We start from the raw sequence: 18210 nt of genomic DNA, 5'->3' as shown, positions 1-18210 counted from the left end.
TTTTTTGTGGAACCGGGGATTGAACTCAGGCCCTTGTGCTTGCCAGGGAAGCGTTTATTCCACTGAGCCATCTCCCCGGCCCCTGGAGAAGTCTTTAAAGGACCTTTTCATACTTGATGCCAGTCCAAAGATTGTAGGTACTTGAATTCAGCAAAATAACCCAATTTGTAGTACAGTAGTCCATAATAGTAGTGGGTTATCAGCAGAACTGGCGATTGTCAGAAGTTGTTGACTTGAGCCTTTTACAGCTTCACATATTAATATGACATTACTCTTTATACCTCATGGTTATACTTTTCTGCTGGATGGTTAAGACCAAGATAAAGCAAGACCTATATAACTAAAAATATAACTTTTGTATCTGACAAGATCAGTCAAATCCCCTCAGGATTTACCCTGAAACCATGTTCAGCAGCTTGTAGATCCTTTGTCAGTGTCAGTCATCTGGATGAATCACGGCCATTGTAGGTTTCCTATAAGATTGAAGACCAGGCCTAGGAGCCATCCTGCTAAACAGATTTATTTAATTGCTCAGACTGGAGCGCAAGGACTTCTGCTGGAACCGAATGATGGTCTGTATTTTTTCTCTTCCGGTCAGGAGAGGCCTAATTGTAAGGACCTAACAGCACATACTACTTAGCTCCCTGGAGCCTCTGGACCAGTTTGGGAAGCCCCGAGAACTCTTTCCATGAATTTCTTTATCCTTTCTCAATGTCCTGGGCCAATGGAATGTTTTTCTTTCCTTATTTATAGCCCACTTTTTCTCTAGCCTATTTCTCTGCCCCCTAACTACTAATCAATTTATGCCAGTTTATCTCGAAAGCCATTGAAAGGATCTAATTAAAAAAAAAAACAAAAAACAGAAATGGCCCAAGTCCTAACTCGGTGCTCCAGGTCTGGCTGCTGGAGTCAGTCAGCTTCCTCTGGTGGGCAGAGAGAGACATGTCCTCACACTCTCCCAAAAGAATCAGACTGCATTTCCCAGCCTTCATCTAAGTTGTCTACTCTGAGGCGACTTGCATCTATAAACTACAGGCATCAATTCTGAGCCAGAGCATTTAAGAAGTGGATGTCTTCATGTTCTCTGTCTAGCTGGAAGTAGATAACAATGGAAATGAGAAGGTCAAAATATGGAAAGACAGGAGGCCTTGAAAAACCTGTGTAAGAAGGCCTCCCATGGACAAGAACATCTTCACTGGACTGTTAATGAGTGAGAAATATATTGTGATTGTGTTAAGCAGTGGAAACTCTAGGATCTATTAGAGTAGGAGAATACAGAGAGTACAGCATCATGGCCCTCCCTATCTTCTTTCTAACGTCTTGAAAAGATGGAACAAGAAATGAATGGGAGGATTCCCCCTGGCATCTGAGAGACTAAAACAAACCAAACTGAGGGGTCCAAAGCCAGACACAAAAGAGCAGACGTGGAGAATTCTGGGCTGCGACTGGAAGCGTCAATGCATGCGGTGATGCTGCTGCACATGAGGCAGTCACTAGTGGGATCATTAGTGTTGAGGCCCACAGATTAAATGAAGGAGAAATGAGTGCAAAGTGTAAAAGGCAGCTCTTGCACAAGAGGCTAGTGGACTACCAGTCCAGTTTTCTTGGAAGTAGCTGAGTAAGAGCTGGGGCTTCCTTGTGAGCCTGCCTCTTGCTGAGCTGATGAGGAAGGAGCAAAGAAAGATGAAGGGAAAAGGACAAGCTCCAGAGCACCCTTCCCTCTGCTCCTTGTGTGCTTTGGAAAGGTTTACTTACCCTTATGATTCATCCCAATCCTAATCTCTTCTGTAAAGCCTTCCTTAATCTCTTTAGGTGTGGCTAATGTGTTCTCTATCCATGTTTCTAGGCTGGTGTCCCCACCCAATCACAGCTTCCATCACTCTGGGTCATAACCAGGTCCTTAAGACCCTGCCAGCTCTGCGTACCTCTGAGACTGGCAGGAGTATCTGGCATACGTAGGCACTGATGGTGTTAGTGACTAGATGAATGAATGAATGCATGATTGCATGAGCAAAAGCCAAAGATGAGAAACCCAAACTAAGAACTCCAACTGAGATATCTGGCTGAATAGCCTCCGTTTTTAAACTAGGTCATCAGTAAAACATCCAGCACAGAGTTCTTCAGGTAATACACTTTTATTGCTGAAGATCATAGCTGGTGGACTGTGGTGGACATGAATGTTGTCCTTCTCCCCAGCCTTGGTAACATTCCCCAGTATATCATCCACATTCGGCTCTACCCAGCCACTAGTCACCTCCAGCCTGCTCTTCAGGGCTTCCTGCCTAAGCCGGGCTGGGCCAGGCTGATCTGTTGGCACCTGCTTCTGAGAATTATAGCACCACATGGAAGGTGGAAGAGGGGACTGGGGAGAAACAGGTGCCGCAGAGAAAAGCCTAGGGAGGCATGGGCCTTCAGCTGGCACAGAGGCGGGACACACTGATGGCCCATAGAACCAGGACCAGCTTGGAACAGCTACTTGGAGGGCCTGCATGGTGTTTGCCTCTTCTCCATGTTCCTTCTTATGGTTGTACTGTTTCTGGAACCAAGAAACTGAAAGGTCAAGAAAGCTTGGAATGAAGCCCTACGCTCCCAGAACAGCCCCTAGGTATGAGAGGCGGTGTCCACCTGGCCTTCTCCTTTCTCCATATCCTCACTGTAGCTCTTCGAGGCAGGAACAGTTTGCAGGTCTGCATTGGATCTACCTGCAGGCCCAGATGAAGGTTTGCTTCCCTGAGTACCTCTGACTGGGAAAAGTCTACCCTGGGAACATTTTCTAGGCCCTTCTCCTGCAATATTTTGTAGGATGCACCTATAAATCCCTTAGAGTTCTTGGGATGGGAGGGTGATTAATGCTGACTCTCAAAGGCCCTGAAATTTTGGGAGCTATTTTTAAATATATCTACAATATTTATATTACATAAATATAAAAATAAAATGAAATAAAATCTGTCCCAACAGCTTGTGACCAAACAAGTGCAGTGAGCTTTGGTCACAGGGCAGACAGTCACAGCCCAGCCCGGCTGAGGACATCCATGGCATCCACGGCACCTGCAGGAGTTCTGAGTGAGGGCACAGACGCTGGTGGGAACGCCTTTCCATTGAGGACAGTCCAGGCCCTGGGGAGCGCATGCTTGACATTTTGTGTCAGGACAGCAATGACGTCACCCAAGCAGGCTCTGGCCTAGTCTCCAAGTTAGGGTCCAAGGAGCAGAAACTCCTGATGTCACTCTCCTGGACCTTCTCTGGGCTGTTTTGGCTTTACCTCCTTCATTCATCCGTGGACTCCCCTGTGGGAACATCCACAATACCCAAGCTCTTCTTCTCCAGAAGATTTCCAGCCTGGGGTTCCAAGAAGAGTTGAGAGTTCTCCTGGTTTCTGGAGAACTTCAGAGGACAGTCACACACACACACACACACACACACACACACACACACACACGCAGCAGACGAGGTGGCAATGATGAAGTAAGATCTGGGTGCCTTTAGCCCAGATGCTGCACGTGGCCCAGGGCCCTCGTTCAGTCTTCATAGAGGTCAGTGTGTGCACGAGAGCTGGTTAGGACTTTTGGAAGTGCACCTCACTCTGAGGAACAGAAGGGAAAACAGGGTGAGTGGGGGTGGGCTGGATGGGTGGATGACACAGAAGTCGAAGGTGAGGTTCTGGGGCCAGCCTTCAGCTGAGCAGTTACCTGGCACTGACTCTGAGGGGAGGAGAGAGAAGAGAGCATCCTGGGAATCCCATTGTGCTGGGTGTGGGAGCAGCCTTCCCAGCCCTCTGTTCTGACTGGACATAGCATTCCCAGCTTTAAAGCTACAGTTAGGGGACCCAGGCAAAGCTGGAGCTGAGCTGGGTCAATAGAGTCAAGGGTAGATCCCCAACTTCCTGCATGGGAGGCAGCCACTAGCACACACTTAGGGCCACTTCAGTGGCCTGTGTGGACTTATGGCTCTGTCATCATGGAGGAAGGTGGTACTGGAGCTGCCGATGAGCCTGAGTCCACACCTCTACAACTCTGCAGGCTCTGTTCTGAGGAAAGGAAACGAGGGAAATAAAGACAGCTCAGGCTGGTCCCAGACTTGACATGTGACACTGCACCTCCAAATCCAAAAGGCTGACAGGACCTGTGCCTACAACCTGAAAAGCCTGGGCCTCCTTCAGGCTCCCACCTTTGGGGGTCCCCAGAGCACCTGGTGCAGTGCCTCTAGCTGGGGTCTCACCTCCATCTTGCTGTAGATCCAGGGAAGGACTTCTGACACTTTGGTGTACACACCAGGCTTGTTTCTCTGGCCACAGCCTGTGCCCCAGCTGGTGACACCTGCCAGGTACCAGCGGTTGTTCTGCTCACAGACAAGAGGCCCCCCGCTGTCTCCCTACAAGGGACAGGCAGTATGTCAGCCATGCTGGCGAGCAGTCCTGATCGGGAAGGGTGGTAGCCTGAGTCCAACACGCCAAGCTCCACACCCAGCCTCCTCTCCTCCTCAGGGTCCTGCACCCTCACCTGGCAGGAGTCTCTGCCTCCTCGAAGGTCCCCAGCACACATCATCCTTGGAGTGAGGTAGCTGTCATAGACCGAGTAGTCATTACACTTGTTGAAGTCGATGAGATTGACCTGCACCTCCCGGAGGAAAGGTGATGTCTTCTCTTCAGTGACATGAGGAACACAAGAGAGGAAACCAGTGAGATGGTGCAGCTCTATGGCCTTCTGGCCACATACCTCAGGATCTAAACTGTCATCTGTAAGTGGAGGACACTGTACCCGTGTCTGGACCTGGCCCAAGGAGGACCTCTGTGGCAGGACACACAAGTGGATACATACTCTTAACTCCCTCCCCAAACACACACACACACACACACACACACACACACACACACACACACATCTTTCAGAGCCGTTTACAGGTGGCGCCACCTAGGGCTGAAGAAGTGAGCTGCCCACAGCCACACAGCCCATCAGGGATGGAGGCTGTCTACTGCTGGGATGAAGGGAGACACAAAAAAAAGAGCACTTCATCCTGTTGAGGATGTTAAGATGAGGGCTGAGGAGATAGCTCAGTGGTCGAAGTGTTTGCCTGGCAAGCACAAGGACCTAGGTTTGATCCCCAGTATTGCATGCCATGATGGCCCCAGAACCACAGATGCAAAACTGGGGCATGTCAGCACGTGCCTGTAATCCTAGCTCTGGGGAGGCTGAGACAGGAAGATCACTATGAGTCTGAGCTGTGTAGCGAGACCCTGTAACAAATAAATACATAAACAAATAAAAACTTTTTTTGTTTTAAAAGGATGTTAAGATGAAAGCAAGGTCGCTGTGCAAATTTCAAAAATATCAAACATCATCTTTCCTAGGACAATTCAGGCACTGCTGATTCTCCACATTTTGGCTTAGGCTTTTTCTCACAAGAGGTTGACATCACGAACTTTCCTAAGCATAGTTACCTGTGCTTCCTGACAGTATCCAGCCTGGAGAAAAGTCTCCCGTCTTTGCCCCTCCCCCCCAGCCATGCATATCCTACAATATGCCCTTTCTCGTGCTCTCTCCATGAGCTGCTCCATGTCTCCACCGTGTGTTTTCTCCCTCACTGCCATCAGCAAAGAACTCAACTTGTTCAACCTCAGAGGTTTCTCAATGGTCTTGCCCGGAGACCACTGTCACACTGATGGTGTTAACCTGTGGGCAGGTGTCTGTATACACACATTCATACCCAGACTCATGAGTCTCTAGACCCAAATTCCCACTGGGTTATAGAAAGTCTTCATCTAGACACCGGCCGTGGCTTCCACACATACACACACGCCTACATGCCTACACACACACACACACACACACAGCTTAGCGTCTGCGCCCCTTACCATCTGTTTCCTTGGTCTTGCCAAAACCTGTGATCCAGCAGGTTTCATTGATGCTAAAGGTCTGTCCATGCATGGGGAGGCAGACAGGGTGGATGTGCGCTGCAACAAGACTTCAAAGCATTAGGGAAGGAGCAAGGCTGGAGATTTTGGTGGGGTGTGAGGGGCAGGAATTCTACCACTCTAGGATCCCCATTCTTGCTCCTACAGAGGCTCTGAATCCTCCAGGACCTCGGACTGACCAGACAAGAAACTTAATTGCTTTATCGGATCCCACTAGTTGTTGGGTGCTGCTAAACTCCTCAAAGCCATTCTGATTTCAGTGGTTGCCACATAGGTGGGTGCACAGCCTTGGAAACCTTCTTATGAACATCAGAGGGTCTCTCCCCACCCCACTTAGAGTCACTGCACTGGCCGGGTCTCTTCCATGCCTTTCTCTCAGGGTAAGAGACAGCAGCAAGCTCAGTCCAAGATGTTGGGGCCATGGCTTCTCACAGCGTGTGCACACTGATCCAGGAGGACCCTAGATGACTCTTTCTCTCCAAACGTGCACCTGGCATAGAGAAAGCTCTCTATGCAGGAAAAGCACGTTCCTAGAGTCGCAGATTGCAATGCCATGCTCTCTCGCTCCCACACTCCACAGTATTTCAGAGGTGTTGTTGAGCCGTGCTTCCGGCCTCCTCTGCAGCCCAGCACTCCTGCTGGATGAAGGCCTCGACCACTGCAATCCACTTGCAAGGAGAAACATCACAGGGCGGGATTTTCCAGTGTTCTCAAGCACTTGTGCTATCTACCTGCGGCATCCTAAGAGGGTGTCTGACACATACCAAGTGCTCAGTGAGCTCTTAAAGACAGAAAGGAAGGAAGGAAAAAAGGAGGGAAGGAAGAATGAATGAATATTAAATTCTTTCCCCACAAATTAGACTTTACTAGGAAGACAGTATGGAATGTGTTAATTACTGAAACTGTCCTACCAATTTGAAAAAAAAAAAAAGAGGATAAAATTACGATACACATTCAATGATTAAAGCAGTACCTAACCCTTAGTACAAAACATTGAGATGATTGCTTTTATCCTCTTCTATCATCAGGTCTACCTGGGAAGGCTACTAGACCATATCATCGTTGTGTGTGATCTAGTGGTCAAGTAAATTCTCTTTCCTTCTAGCCCCTGGTGTCCGGAGCCCCCATGTTTTTTTCTCTGGCCAATGAAACAGTCACATAAATTAAGAGGACAGGTATAAAGCAGGAAGGGAGTCTCTAGGCTCACACTTGTCAAGGTAATGAGGAATGTTGATGCATAGAGTGGATGACACTGGACAGCAATGATGAGCTAGCAGAGTCCCCCTGCTGCCCTGTCATGGATATGCTACAAGAGCAAGAAATAAAGTTTTTTGTTGTAAGCCCCCCCCCAAAAATAAATAAACTTTAAATGTTGGCTATCACATTTTGTCTGTTAAAGAGTAAATACACACATAAGGGCTGGCCAGATAGCTCAGCAGATTAAAGCACCAGCTTAGGCAGATGCAGGAGCCAGGGGTTCGATCCCCAGCCTGCCATGCCAGTCCCGCCCCCGCGGCATGCTGGGACAGCAACTGAGACTGGGTGTGGCGACACAGGCCTGTAATCCTGGTGCTTGGGATGCTGAGAAACAGAGGATCACTACGAGTCCAATCTATATAGTGAGACCCTGATTATTCTGTACTGAATACATATAAAAAAGAGCAAATACACACACAAATAAATGAAGGGATAACACAAATTATGAACAAAAATGCAAAACGTACTTCTCTATGTTCATTTTTGAAATATAAAATCTTTAAAATGTATAACACTATTGTATGTCCCATTTTCATAGATCTTGCTTGTTTTTATAAAAGTAAATGTATCAATGAGTTTTCACAAGTTTTCTCAGAATGTATTGTGGCTTTAAGGTGCTCGACCTGCCACAACAGTTTAAGAAAAAGCTGCCCTGATTTGTAAATCAAAAATGAAGGCCAATGGTCTGACCACAGGATTATAGAAATCTGAGCTGCAATTCTCCTCCTGTTCAGACTCGGAGAGGGACAGCCACCCTCTGAAGAGCCTGTGAGACACTGTGACAGCTTTCACTGGCCTTAGAAGTTACCTAATTTAGTTTGGAGTTCCAGTAACATTAAGATGGGGGGGGTGAGAAGTAAGACCCGGATGTTTAGCCAAATGGAATCTGGGTTTTACAGGTTGAAGGCCTCTCTAGTGCTGCAGACTGTCTCATTGTATGTGCGTAAGGAGGCAGCTGGCATCCTTTCCCTTACTGAGCCCCAGGCTCCCCTACAGCAGCGCTGCAGGGTCAGGAGGCGTGGCTTGGGTAGGAGTGGCTTACTGGTGGGGCCTCTGTCAGGTGCAGCTCTGGGCCAGGCATCCAGCTCTGCCGAGGATCCTCCCCCTCACTCCACTCTGATGAGCTCACTGCCGTGACTCATGACAGACATCACTTCCAAAACGCATGTGCCAGCACACAGCAACTCACGGGCTTAGAACAGAGCTGGCGGGACTGACCAGAGAGTCCTCCAGGACTTCCTGACCTCTGAAGTGTGCAACTTTGCTTATGCTAGAGGACCCTGGCCTCAGTCTTCAGGGTCCCCGCTGTCCTCCCCTTACCTGTCTTCACTAGTCCTTTCAGAACCCACCTTAGCTATCCTCTCTGGGGAAGCCTCCCCAATCCTTCCAGGACTGATTCTGGGACCCCATCTCTGCCTCCTTAGCCCTCCCCATCCCCCAGCATGGCCTCATTGGCCTCTTCTGGTTGTATCACTCATTTTGTTCTATTTGCCACGACTGCCACAGAACTGGTGTTCAATAAGTGAATGGACAAATGCAGCCTTCAGTGGTCTGAGCACTTCCCCAGCATTTCCGTGCAGTGGCCTCACGTGGTCCTTCCCTCCAACCTTGGGGCAGTTAGTTCACTGCATGTGCACTTGGCTCACGTTCTCCACTGAGGTTTATGCAATTGGCCAGCCCAGAGCCAAGTGGGAAGAGCGTCACTTGGAAATCAGATCAACCTGGATCCCATCCTGGACCTACCACTTACCACTCATGACCTCAGGTAATTATCTCCTCCTAAAGCTCCACTTCCTCATCTGCTGAATGAAGCTAATAATAGGACCTGCTTCGCAAGGTTGGTTGGGAAGAGTATGTCAATCACATATGCCAAACATCTACCACAGTCTCTGACCACTGTTAAGTGCTCAGTTACTACGAGGAGGAAACGATCAATGTATTTATACCTATTAAAAGCAGTATACATGCCCAGACTCTGTCACCCAGTTGTAATGTAAGAAGTGTCATTTGGGGCAAGCTTATTTCTAATCCTCAGACTTCCATGTTCACAATGGAAAATAAAAGTGTTCCATTTCATTGTCTCTAAGGGCCTTTGATTTCTGCTGTGGTGATGCTCTGGGGCCCTGAGATGGGTCAACAGGGCCCTGCCAAGTCCAAGGGCTGCCAATGGTGCCAGGGAAGAGGGGGGCCCACAATTTGCTTACAGGATAGGGTCAGGGGCTTGGAGAGCCTCATGAGGGCGATGTCATAGTCATCCTGTTCGTCGGTGTAGTTGCTGTTAATGATGATCTGGGTGATGGAGGCTGCCTCAGGCAGCTGGTGCAGGTTATTGGTGCCTGCATACACCTTCCAGCCCTCCAGCATCTTCTCTCGGGTCCTGCAAGAGCCAAGACAGCAAGGTCCTGTTAGCAGCCTAGCAGAGCTCACTGGCAGCACCTGCGAGGCACAGGGAGTGGCAGCAGGAAGGCCAGCTGGGAGGCAGGGGAATGGATGCCATGACCTATGGAGGGAGCCCTCTAGCGTCTGGGGTCTAAAATAGTTCCCCATGCTCCCAAAAAGCTGCTGTGAACTGGCTGTCTGCACATTAGGGGAGGGGATGAGTTAGACCCCTGCATAGTGCTCCGTGCCCACAATCTCATCTGCACACCACCGAGGGCCAGATACAGCGGGGGGGGGGGCAGATTTGTGGTTGTCAGACCCTCGGCAGAGCTTGGACAGGACAAAGGGACCCACTGAAGTCTCAGTACTTGGGAAACCAGGGCTTCCAAAGGGACAAGGTTGGTTGGGGAATGTCGAGAACCAGTTACACAGATCCCCTTCAGCCCCCAGCCCTCACATCCTGCGACAGCATTCCTGGTTTCTTAGGCTTATACTGGAGGAGGCAGCAAGAAGCTCTAAGACTCTTCGGGGCTCTTCAGAGGCAGGATCTGAAGTCCCACTGTCTGCCTGCCTCACCCTCCCTGGGAGCTAGCAGTGACATTTTCTCATCCTTGGGGCCAGCTCAGAGCAGGTACCCCAATTCAAGCTCCTGGGATCAAGTAATGACAGCAAATCCTGGCTCTGGAGTGGTCACCCACCAGCACCGGAGTTGTACGCTCCATGGGAACTGGTTCACACCAAAGTCCTTCCCCACAGGGAGGTCTGTGTGGAGCGTTGACTCACAGGGCCCCAGGACACTCACACAAAGAAGCAGTGGGCAGCGGTGAGCACCCACTGGGGGCCGATGAGTGTGCCCCCACAGATGTGGGTGGTGCCGTAGTGCAGACTCACTTGCCAGGGCCACTTGCTCCCCGAGGCCAGCACCCCTCCCACAATCCTTCCGGTCATAGCTCTCAGTCCACAGTCTGGGAGAGTGAAAGAAATGAATCATAAAACCTGCTTCTTCCACACCCTGGGCCATGTTCTCTGGGCCCAGTGCAGGCTTCAACAACACCAGATGTCTCTTTGCTTCAACAACACAGACGTTTCTGGCCCAAGCAGAAGTAGCACATGGGAGGCCAGCTTTCTAGCTTCACCCAGCAGAAAGTTCAAGCCTAGGCGGCTTCCTCTTTCCTCTCATTTTTTTGCATTAGTTTGACAAATGCTTGCTCCCTGCCCCATGCATTGGCACTGAGCCAGCAATCATTGCAGTGCAGAGGGGAACCCCAAGGCTGTCATGTGGGGCTCAGGAAAGTAGATGGATTCTAACATGGCCCTGGACTGATAAGCATTGTGACAAGAATGTCTGTCATTTCAAAACAAGGGACAAATGAACTCCGCATGATGCGCTGGTGGACTTGTGCCTGCATGATGCTGGGATGGGCCATCACGTGCTGCTAGGAATTCTTCCATGCAAGGAAGCCGTGGACAGGAGGGAGGTCTTTGGATTTGTTCAGATGTGCATTTACAGTTGTGCTTTCTCCCTTTACGGAAATAGTAAGGAACCAGCAGAGCCCTAAAGAGGGCATAATCCAACTCCGGTGGACGCTGGGAACACAGGCCACTGGCGCAGTTCACATCCTCAGCTTTGGGGTCAGACCTGAAGTCGGACGCCAGCTCCTCTCCTAACAGTGGGCAATCTGACCTCAGGCAAGATGAATATTTGGATTTCTTTTCAGTAAATGGGTAGTAATGGCACCTGCCTTGTGGGGTTCGGGTAGGCATGAATGCAAGCATGTTTGTAAGGAGGGGGGCACACTGCCCTCCTGGTTCACTGTGTGCAGTAAGGGTAGGCATCAGTTTCCCATCTGCTGGTGCTAACCTCTCAGCTGGTGCCCACCTGCTGTCCTGTCTAGCCCTTGGCCCCCGTCATGGCAGGAGCTTCGAGTGGCATTGTTAGCATGAGAGTGGCTGCCAACCAATCTCCCACCAGGGTCAGGCACAGAGGAAACAGTGTCCTGGGAGCCCCCAGTCCTCCTTGCTGGCCTAGCCTCCTGTGTTGGACGCTCAGGGTCAGCATCTCCCTCAGAAGGGCCACATCTCCTGCCCTCTGAGCCCCCTGACTCCCACCTTACATGGGCCACAGTCTGCGAAAGAAAAGGAGCATCTTACGGGAACATTGGAGAGAGATGTATCTCTGGGAAGGACAGTCAGACCTGCAGGAGAAAACACTGGAGGTAGGAAAGCGCACTTTTCTACCTCCTTGAAACAAACCTCCCTGACTGGCTCCTGCTCAGCTGGCATCCCACCCCCACCCATTTGCACAGTCTCCTTCCTCGGAGCCTTGTTCTCTTTCCCCTCTGTAAGAAAGGAGCACTCCCCAGCCTAACCCTTAGTAGGGCTGCAGTGCAAAGAATGGAAGACAGAAAGCGAGGAGGAGGACCAGGAAGGGTTCAGGAGGAGGTCAGTGCTTTGCAGAAGCAGTCCCAGGCCCCACTGATCTCCAGGTGCCTTCTACCCCAAGCCTCAAGCATCGCTGTTAAGCCAGGAGGCAGCATAGTAAATGAGCACCACTTCGGAGGGGCCCCTGAGTGGTTGGGATGCACTTCAGAGCCCGGGGCTAGAAAGGCAGGAGACGGTGTCCCTGGCTCAAAGTCCCACTCTCTGGCCTCATTGTCTGCTCACACGCAGGAAGCATGTCCCACCCCACTGTACCTGTAGAGGCTTTCCTGGATGGTGGAGTTGTACTCAGAGATTGAAAGGCTGCTGGCAAAATCTCTGTGCACCACCTCAGTTGTCCGGTAAGCACTGCAGGAGGGGAGGGGAAAGAAGAAAAGCCTGATGGAGGCAGCACCCAAGAGTAGCACCACAGCGCCCCTACGCTGAGAGCCCTGAGGACAGAGACTGGACTGTAGAGATCTATGTTGTGTCTGTGCTACTGGGTAGCAGTCACGTTATACAGGGGAGGAGCCTGAGCTCACCCACATATCCCACCCCTGTCCCCACAGGCTTTATTCTCTAGCCAGGTATTTCTCACGTTGTGCTCCTCCTGGACCGGCAGCATCAACATCACCTGGGAAGTTGTTAGAAACGTATATTCTGAAGCCCTGCCCAGACCTGCAGACCTAAAGCTCTGGGCCTGAGTCTGTCAGGCTCTCCAGGCAATTCCAACACAGGCGTAAGCTTGAGAAATACTAGTCTAGTCCTTTTCCAACAAACCGTCAACTGCAGACCAGAGCCATCAGCATCACCCCAGACCTACTGAATCTAAATCTGAATCTACACGTAAAGTTCGAGAACCTTTGCCAAGCACTGCGGCAGCTTCAGAGCAGAGTGTGCCAAAGAATCACTCTGGCTGTTTCCTCAGTAGGTTTGAAGTCCTAACCCCAGTGATTCAAATTCTAGGGCGCATTTATGTCAGTTAATTTTGGTGTGTTTCACTCTCTATGTGGAATTGTATAAATTTCTAGAAAGTGCTGTGCCCTTGTGTGAGGCTGGGCCTTTGCACATGCTCTTCCTTTACCCAGAGGGCCCTTCAGCTCTTTCTTCCAAGTGCACATAGGCTTTCTCTCCACCATGTGCCCTCAGTGCTTCACATACATTCTTTGCATGGGATTGTGGGAGCACTCCCCGCTCCCCCAAACCACAGTAGAGGGCCTTCAACTATGGGATTTCATATTACTCCTTTGTGTCCGGGTGTCAGGTAGTCTCTGATACTTCATAAAAGTTTAATGAACATGCTTAAAATAAATGACAAAGAACCCCACACTTGCACGAAGTTGGACACATTTTAGAAAAGATGCCCATAGTCTTCTGTCTGGATCCTTTGGACTCTCTGTTATAGGCCAGGACTCTGAGGCTGGAGAGGGGACAGGAAACTAGCTCTGAGTCCTAGCTGCCAGCTCTGGTTTTCCAGGTACCTTTTCTATAGGGGTCTTTTTTTTTTTTTTTTTTTTTTTTTTTTGTTCCTCGAATGCCTTCAGGGCACTTTTTATGTGTGTGTGTGGCCAGCTTAGCCCGCTAGGGGGCGGGGCTGGCTGGCATGTGGTGCTGGGGAACTGAACCGCGGTCCCGGTGCTTTGCTAAGCTTGTTCTAAGTAGGTGTTTTAGACCACTGAGCCATCTCGCCAGCCTCTCTATAGGGTCTTTTGGAAGTGTTCTTCAGGCTCTCCACAGGGAGATCTAAACCCTTCTCCCCAAAACTCACATGTATCAGTGAATCCCCAGGTGACTCAACTTGAAAATTCAGACCAAGAGGGAGAATGGAGTGGCCTACCTGGCCTGCAGTTTGCAAACTCCTTCTCTCCATTTCTCACCCTGCTCCCTGCTCCCTGCTCCAGCACTGGCTGCATGGTTTAACATCCTTAGAGCCAAAGCTTTGTAGGACATAGACCAGCCAAACCTGCCCCATCTCACTCCCATTTGATAAGTTCCAGCCCAAACCACAGCTGCTATGGCTCAAAGGCACAACTCAGAAGACAACTCCTGCCCAAATGCCCACCACCTTCACAGGGCTGTGCCTATAGCCACTCAACGTGCTGATAGACCCAAGAGTGCTTTGATGCCTAGAACAGTAGATGAGGTTGCTATCATTACAGCTCTATAATAATCACCTGGGCCTTAGGAAAACAGCTTGCCCCACACTCAGGATGCCAGGGTGTTCCAAACTGGTAAGCTCAGCCCTGGTTCCCGGGGGTTTCGTGATACTAGGAGGTGTCAGCAATATGCCTTTGGCAGCCCTGTGAAGTACCTATGGCATTCCAAAGCCAGGACCTTCGGAAAGCTTACCTCTCAAACCCCAGCTGCTGGCAGGTCTTCTGGGAGTCAGAGTCATTCCAGTTTCTACTGCAGATGGGCAGCCACTCATGAGAGGATCCAGAGTAGACTTTAAGCAGAGACTTATCCCAGTCAAACCTCACTGTATAGCAGAAAAGACAGAGTATGTTCTCAGCACCCAGAAGCCTGCAAGCTCTTGGGGAGTGAGCTGAGGAAGCTCTTGTCCCAGGACTCATTGCTGAGGTCTGGGGAAGACCCAGGAGGCTGGCCAGAGTAGCAGCAATCAGAAGGGCAGAGCCGAAGTGAGGGGCAGTGACAGAGCAAGAGGGAGAAGGGCCAGTGCGGCCAGGAGCTGTCAAGAGAGGGCCACTCCCATGCCCAAAGGAGACAGTGATGAGGGGGACTGACAGTGAGTGTTCACAGCACAAGGTCAGTCACAAGTGGATGAAGTTGTGGGCGAAGGGATGCGTAAATGCAGAGTGAAATGACGGGACATTCACGCATGCACACGCTTCGTAGCAGGGCTGCACACACCCCACTCCTGGTTGTGCACAAAATCACTGAGGACCAGCACTCAGTCAGATCTTAGTGTACTTATCTAGGGCTTTAGAGGTCACCTGCCAAAGAGGAGGGGCCCAAGAACAGGGCTCCAGCCAGAGCTCCTCTGCTTTGCTCAGTCTGCTATTGGAAAGGTGTCAGACTTCGAGAGCCACCGATTGTGTCCAATCCTCTTGTTTTATAAAATAGGAAACTGAAGCCCAGGGAAAGGCAAATGATGTGAATGACTTATCCAATGACACAGCACTCAGAGCCATGTTTCAGCCCCACATCTGCTGTAATCAGAATCCAGATCTTCTGATTCTCTGTCCATCTACTGCTCTGAGCTGTAGTTTGTAGCACAGTTTGTAGTCACCAGAATGCCTAACACACACACACACACACACACACACACACACACACACACACAGAGCCCCTCCATGGCTGGCCTCCTTACCACAGCCAAGCTCGTCACTCCGAAGCTTGCAATCCATCACCCCATCACAGCGAACAGCGTGTATAGGGCAGCTCTCGAGTGCCTCTTTATACTTGATCCCTGTGTGACTTTGCCAGAAGTAGACTGGAAAGAAAACAAAAAGAAGCAGGCAGCTGGGACACAGCCAGCCCCAGGACACGACACTAAGCAGCCCAAGGCCCTGGGGGTTCTGAGACACCGACCTGCAATCCCTCTTGGACTCTGGGGCTCTCGTCCCCCATCTGTATGGAGAGAAAGGCTGCTGAGGAATATGCCAGGATGTTCTAGAAAGCTCCTGTAAGCAGGGCAACCCCAGCCACACTCGAGCAGCCAGCCAACAGAGAGAGAGGATGAGAGAGAGAGACAGACAGAGACAGAGACAGAGACAGAGAGACAGAAAGAGAAACACTAGGGAGACTACTGTGGGAGCTGCCCCTACCCCTACTGGCTATCTGATAACCATCTCCTCCAGGTTCCTCAAGTCCCTTCTCAGAACCCCTCTAGTGTTTCCTCTCTCTGTACTCTACAGGGTCGCAGCAGACAAATTTCTATTCTCGTGGTCACAGACACACAGCCAATACCTATTCTGTCTTAAAGGGTTAGTGTCCTCACAGGCTTGGAGTTCCAGATTTTCTTCTTCCTCCTCCTCTCCTTAAACAAGAGGAGGAAGGTGTCCCTGTGCTCAGTTCTTCCCCTATATTTGTCTTTTTTTTTTTTTTCTTTTTTGGCGGGAACTGGGGATTGAACTCAGGCCCTTGCACTTGCCGGGGAAATGCTTATTCTACTGAGCCATCTCCCTGGCTCCCCTATATTTGTCTTTATGCTTTTAAATATTTTCTTTTTCAGTAAACAACTAAACCTAGGTGGTCAGTTTCTAAATGTACAAGAAATAACCTTACAGGGGGCCAACTAAATAGCTCAGCGGACTAAAGTGCCTGCTTAGGCAGGTGCAGGGACGGGGGTTCAATCCCAATCTCCAGTGTGCCATGCTGGCCCCACCCCCAGGGCAGGCTAAAACAGCAACTGAGACTGGGTGATGTGGCACATGCCTGTAATCCCTGGCTTGGGAGGCTGAAAACAGAAGGGTCACTAGGAGCCTAATCTGTGTAGTGAGACCCTGTAGACCTTGTACTAAATACATTTTTAAAAAAGAAATAAATAACTTTACAAGCCTGTATAAAAATCAGCTTCACTATTCATTTTCTCTTTCATAACAATCTCCTTCCTAACCAGGAAGTGTTGCCCCTACTGCCCAAAGAAATCTCCTTCTTAGATACCCCTCAGACCTCGATTCTAACTTCTCACCCCGCCTCTCAGGGTCAGCTGACTCCTCAGCTCCTTCATTCTTCCCCTGTCCCATCCACACTATTGTCACCAGAGTAAAGGCTGTCCTGGGGCATATCTACTCCTTCCAAGTCCAGACAAATCTGCTGGTGTCTTGGCCTCACCCCTCCTTTCTGTGTCCTGGCCTTCCTCTCCCCACACCCTCTGGACACTGAGCCTCTGGGGAAGTCCTGGGCAGTCTGCCCCCTCTCAAAGCTGCTTAGAGAGGGGCCACCCTGGGGGACATTCGAGAGCATGGAGTTGGAATCAGGAGGCCAAGATCTAGTCCTCACCCCTCGCCACTGCTATTCACGGACCTGCAGGATGACACCACTTCCCAGCCCAAGCTATCTCCAGGCCTCCCTAAAGGAGCCATCAGGGACTTCAGGAAATGCCAAGGGGCCAGGCCAGGAAACTTAATTCCATGTAGTGACTCTGTTCTTGGGTACCATGTGCCCCTCTATGTGTCATTTCCCGCTGCTGTTGTGGTGCAGGTGCCCTACGTGGGAATAGGAGGGGCCAGGGCAGGCAGGAGCAGGGCGGACACCCGGTGGAAGTCTTTATGTGCATCATGACAGTGATTCCACTGCCTACTCAGCAGGTGGGGAAACTGAGGCTTGGAATGGTAATTAGCTCGCCAAAGTCATGCAGCTGGTCAGAAGCACAGGCAGGCTGGGAGGCATGAATGTGCACTGCCAAAGCTGTGCTCTCTCCCACCTCCACCCACACAACCCTCTTCTTCCACCAACCTGCCACCTCTGGGTGTTTCCAGGCACTCGACTGCCCCGCCCTTTGCCACACCATGCTCCTACTTCTACAGGAGCCTTACTCCTCTGCCTGGCACTTAAAACTCTCTGCCTCTTGGCCTGGCCTTACCAAGACAAACAGATGGCTCCCCACTTCTGACGTGTACTTGCCCCATTACACACATCTTTTCTCTCCCTGAATGTGGGTCTGTCCACCTCAGCCCTCACAGTTCTAGAAGCTGTGCAGATGCTCAATCCAAGTCATAATCACCCTTCTGTCTTCCAGAGCCATGTCTGGCCCCTGCACGCTGGTCCAAATAGCTTTCACCTATTTCCTACAGTCATACTGCATGAATTTGCCCTGAGTGGTTTCCACTTCTGTACCTAGAGACTGTGGTCTTAGAGGACAGGACAGTATGACATATGTTCACTTTTGCTCTATCCTAACATCCCCACTGTGCTGGGCTTGTTGACTGCCAAGCAGAGAGCCTGGGAAACGTCCTAGGTGTATTTTCCAAAGTGGAGGAGCTTGAGGAGACCTGAATCCTGAACACTATGTCCTATTGATGAAATACCCTCAAAATACTTTTTCCAATTAATATTTCATATATTTTTAAATAACAAGCATTTTTGGAGTGAAATTTTGTGCCAGGAACTGTGCTATCCTCTCATTTAATCCTCCTACCCCAGTGATGTTGACAGGACATCTGATGGGGCACAAGGTGAGTTGGATGGAAGGGTGGATAGATACATGGATGGGTGGGTGTGTGGGTGGATGGATGGATGGGTAGATGGATGGATGGATGGATGGATGGGTGGGTGGATGG

At 50.3% G+C, this 18210-nt stretch overlaps 1 protein-coding gene across 4 annotated transcripts in view; it reads right to left on the bottom strand.

Moving 5' to 3' along the window:
* Positions 1 to 2060: 2060 nt before the first annotated feature.
* Tmprss13 (transmembrane serine protease 13) overlaps positions 2061 to 18210 on the bottom strand; it is a 29768-nt gene continuing 13618 nt past the window's right edge. Inside the window, exons 4-14 of one of the 4 annotated variants that reach the window (XM_023721217.1) lie at positions 15518 to 15556; positions 15297 to 15419; positions 14315 to 14444; positions 12242 to 12334; positions 11699 to 11742; positions 10350 to 10512; positions 9373 to 9545; positions 5852 to 5950; positions 4500 to 4642; positions 4219 to 4371; positions 2061 to 2536 (exon numbers count right to left, since the gene is read on the bottom strand). In XM_023721217.1, the coding sequence (XP_023576985.1) occupies positions 2081 to 2536; positions 4219 to 4371; positions 4500 to 4642; positions 5852 to 5950; positions 9373 to 9545; positions 10350 to 10512; positions 11699 to 11742; positions 12242 to 12334; positions 14315 to 14444; positions 15297 to 15419; positions 15518 to 15556 (1616 nt within the window). In that variant the 3' untranslated portion in view covers positions 2061 to 2080. Of the gene's footprint in view, positions 3584 to 4218; positions 4372 to 4499; positions 4643 to 5851; positions 5951 to 9372; positions 9546 to 10349; positions 10513 to 11698; positions 11743 to 12241; positions 12335 to 14314; positions 14445 to 15296; positions 15420 to 15517; positions 15557 to 18210 lie in introns of all 4 variants that reach the window. The other 3 variants (XM_023721219.1, XM_023721218.1, XM_023721220.1) reach the window with 3 other exon arrangements.

Source organism: Octodon degus, unplaced genomic scaffold, assembly GCF_000260255.1.
Source record: "Octodon degus isolate 3935 unplaced genomic scaffold, OctDeg1.0 scaffold00080, whole genome shotgun sequence".
Taxonomy (NCBI): Eukaryota; Metazoa; Chordata; class Mammalia; order Rodentia; family Octodontidae; genus Octodon; species Octodon degus.
Note: the sequence above shows the minus strand (reverse complement) of the source record. Positions and strands in the feature narration are given on the sequence as shown.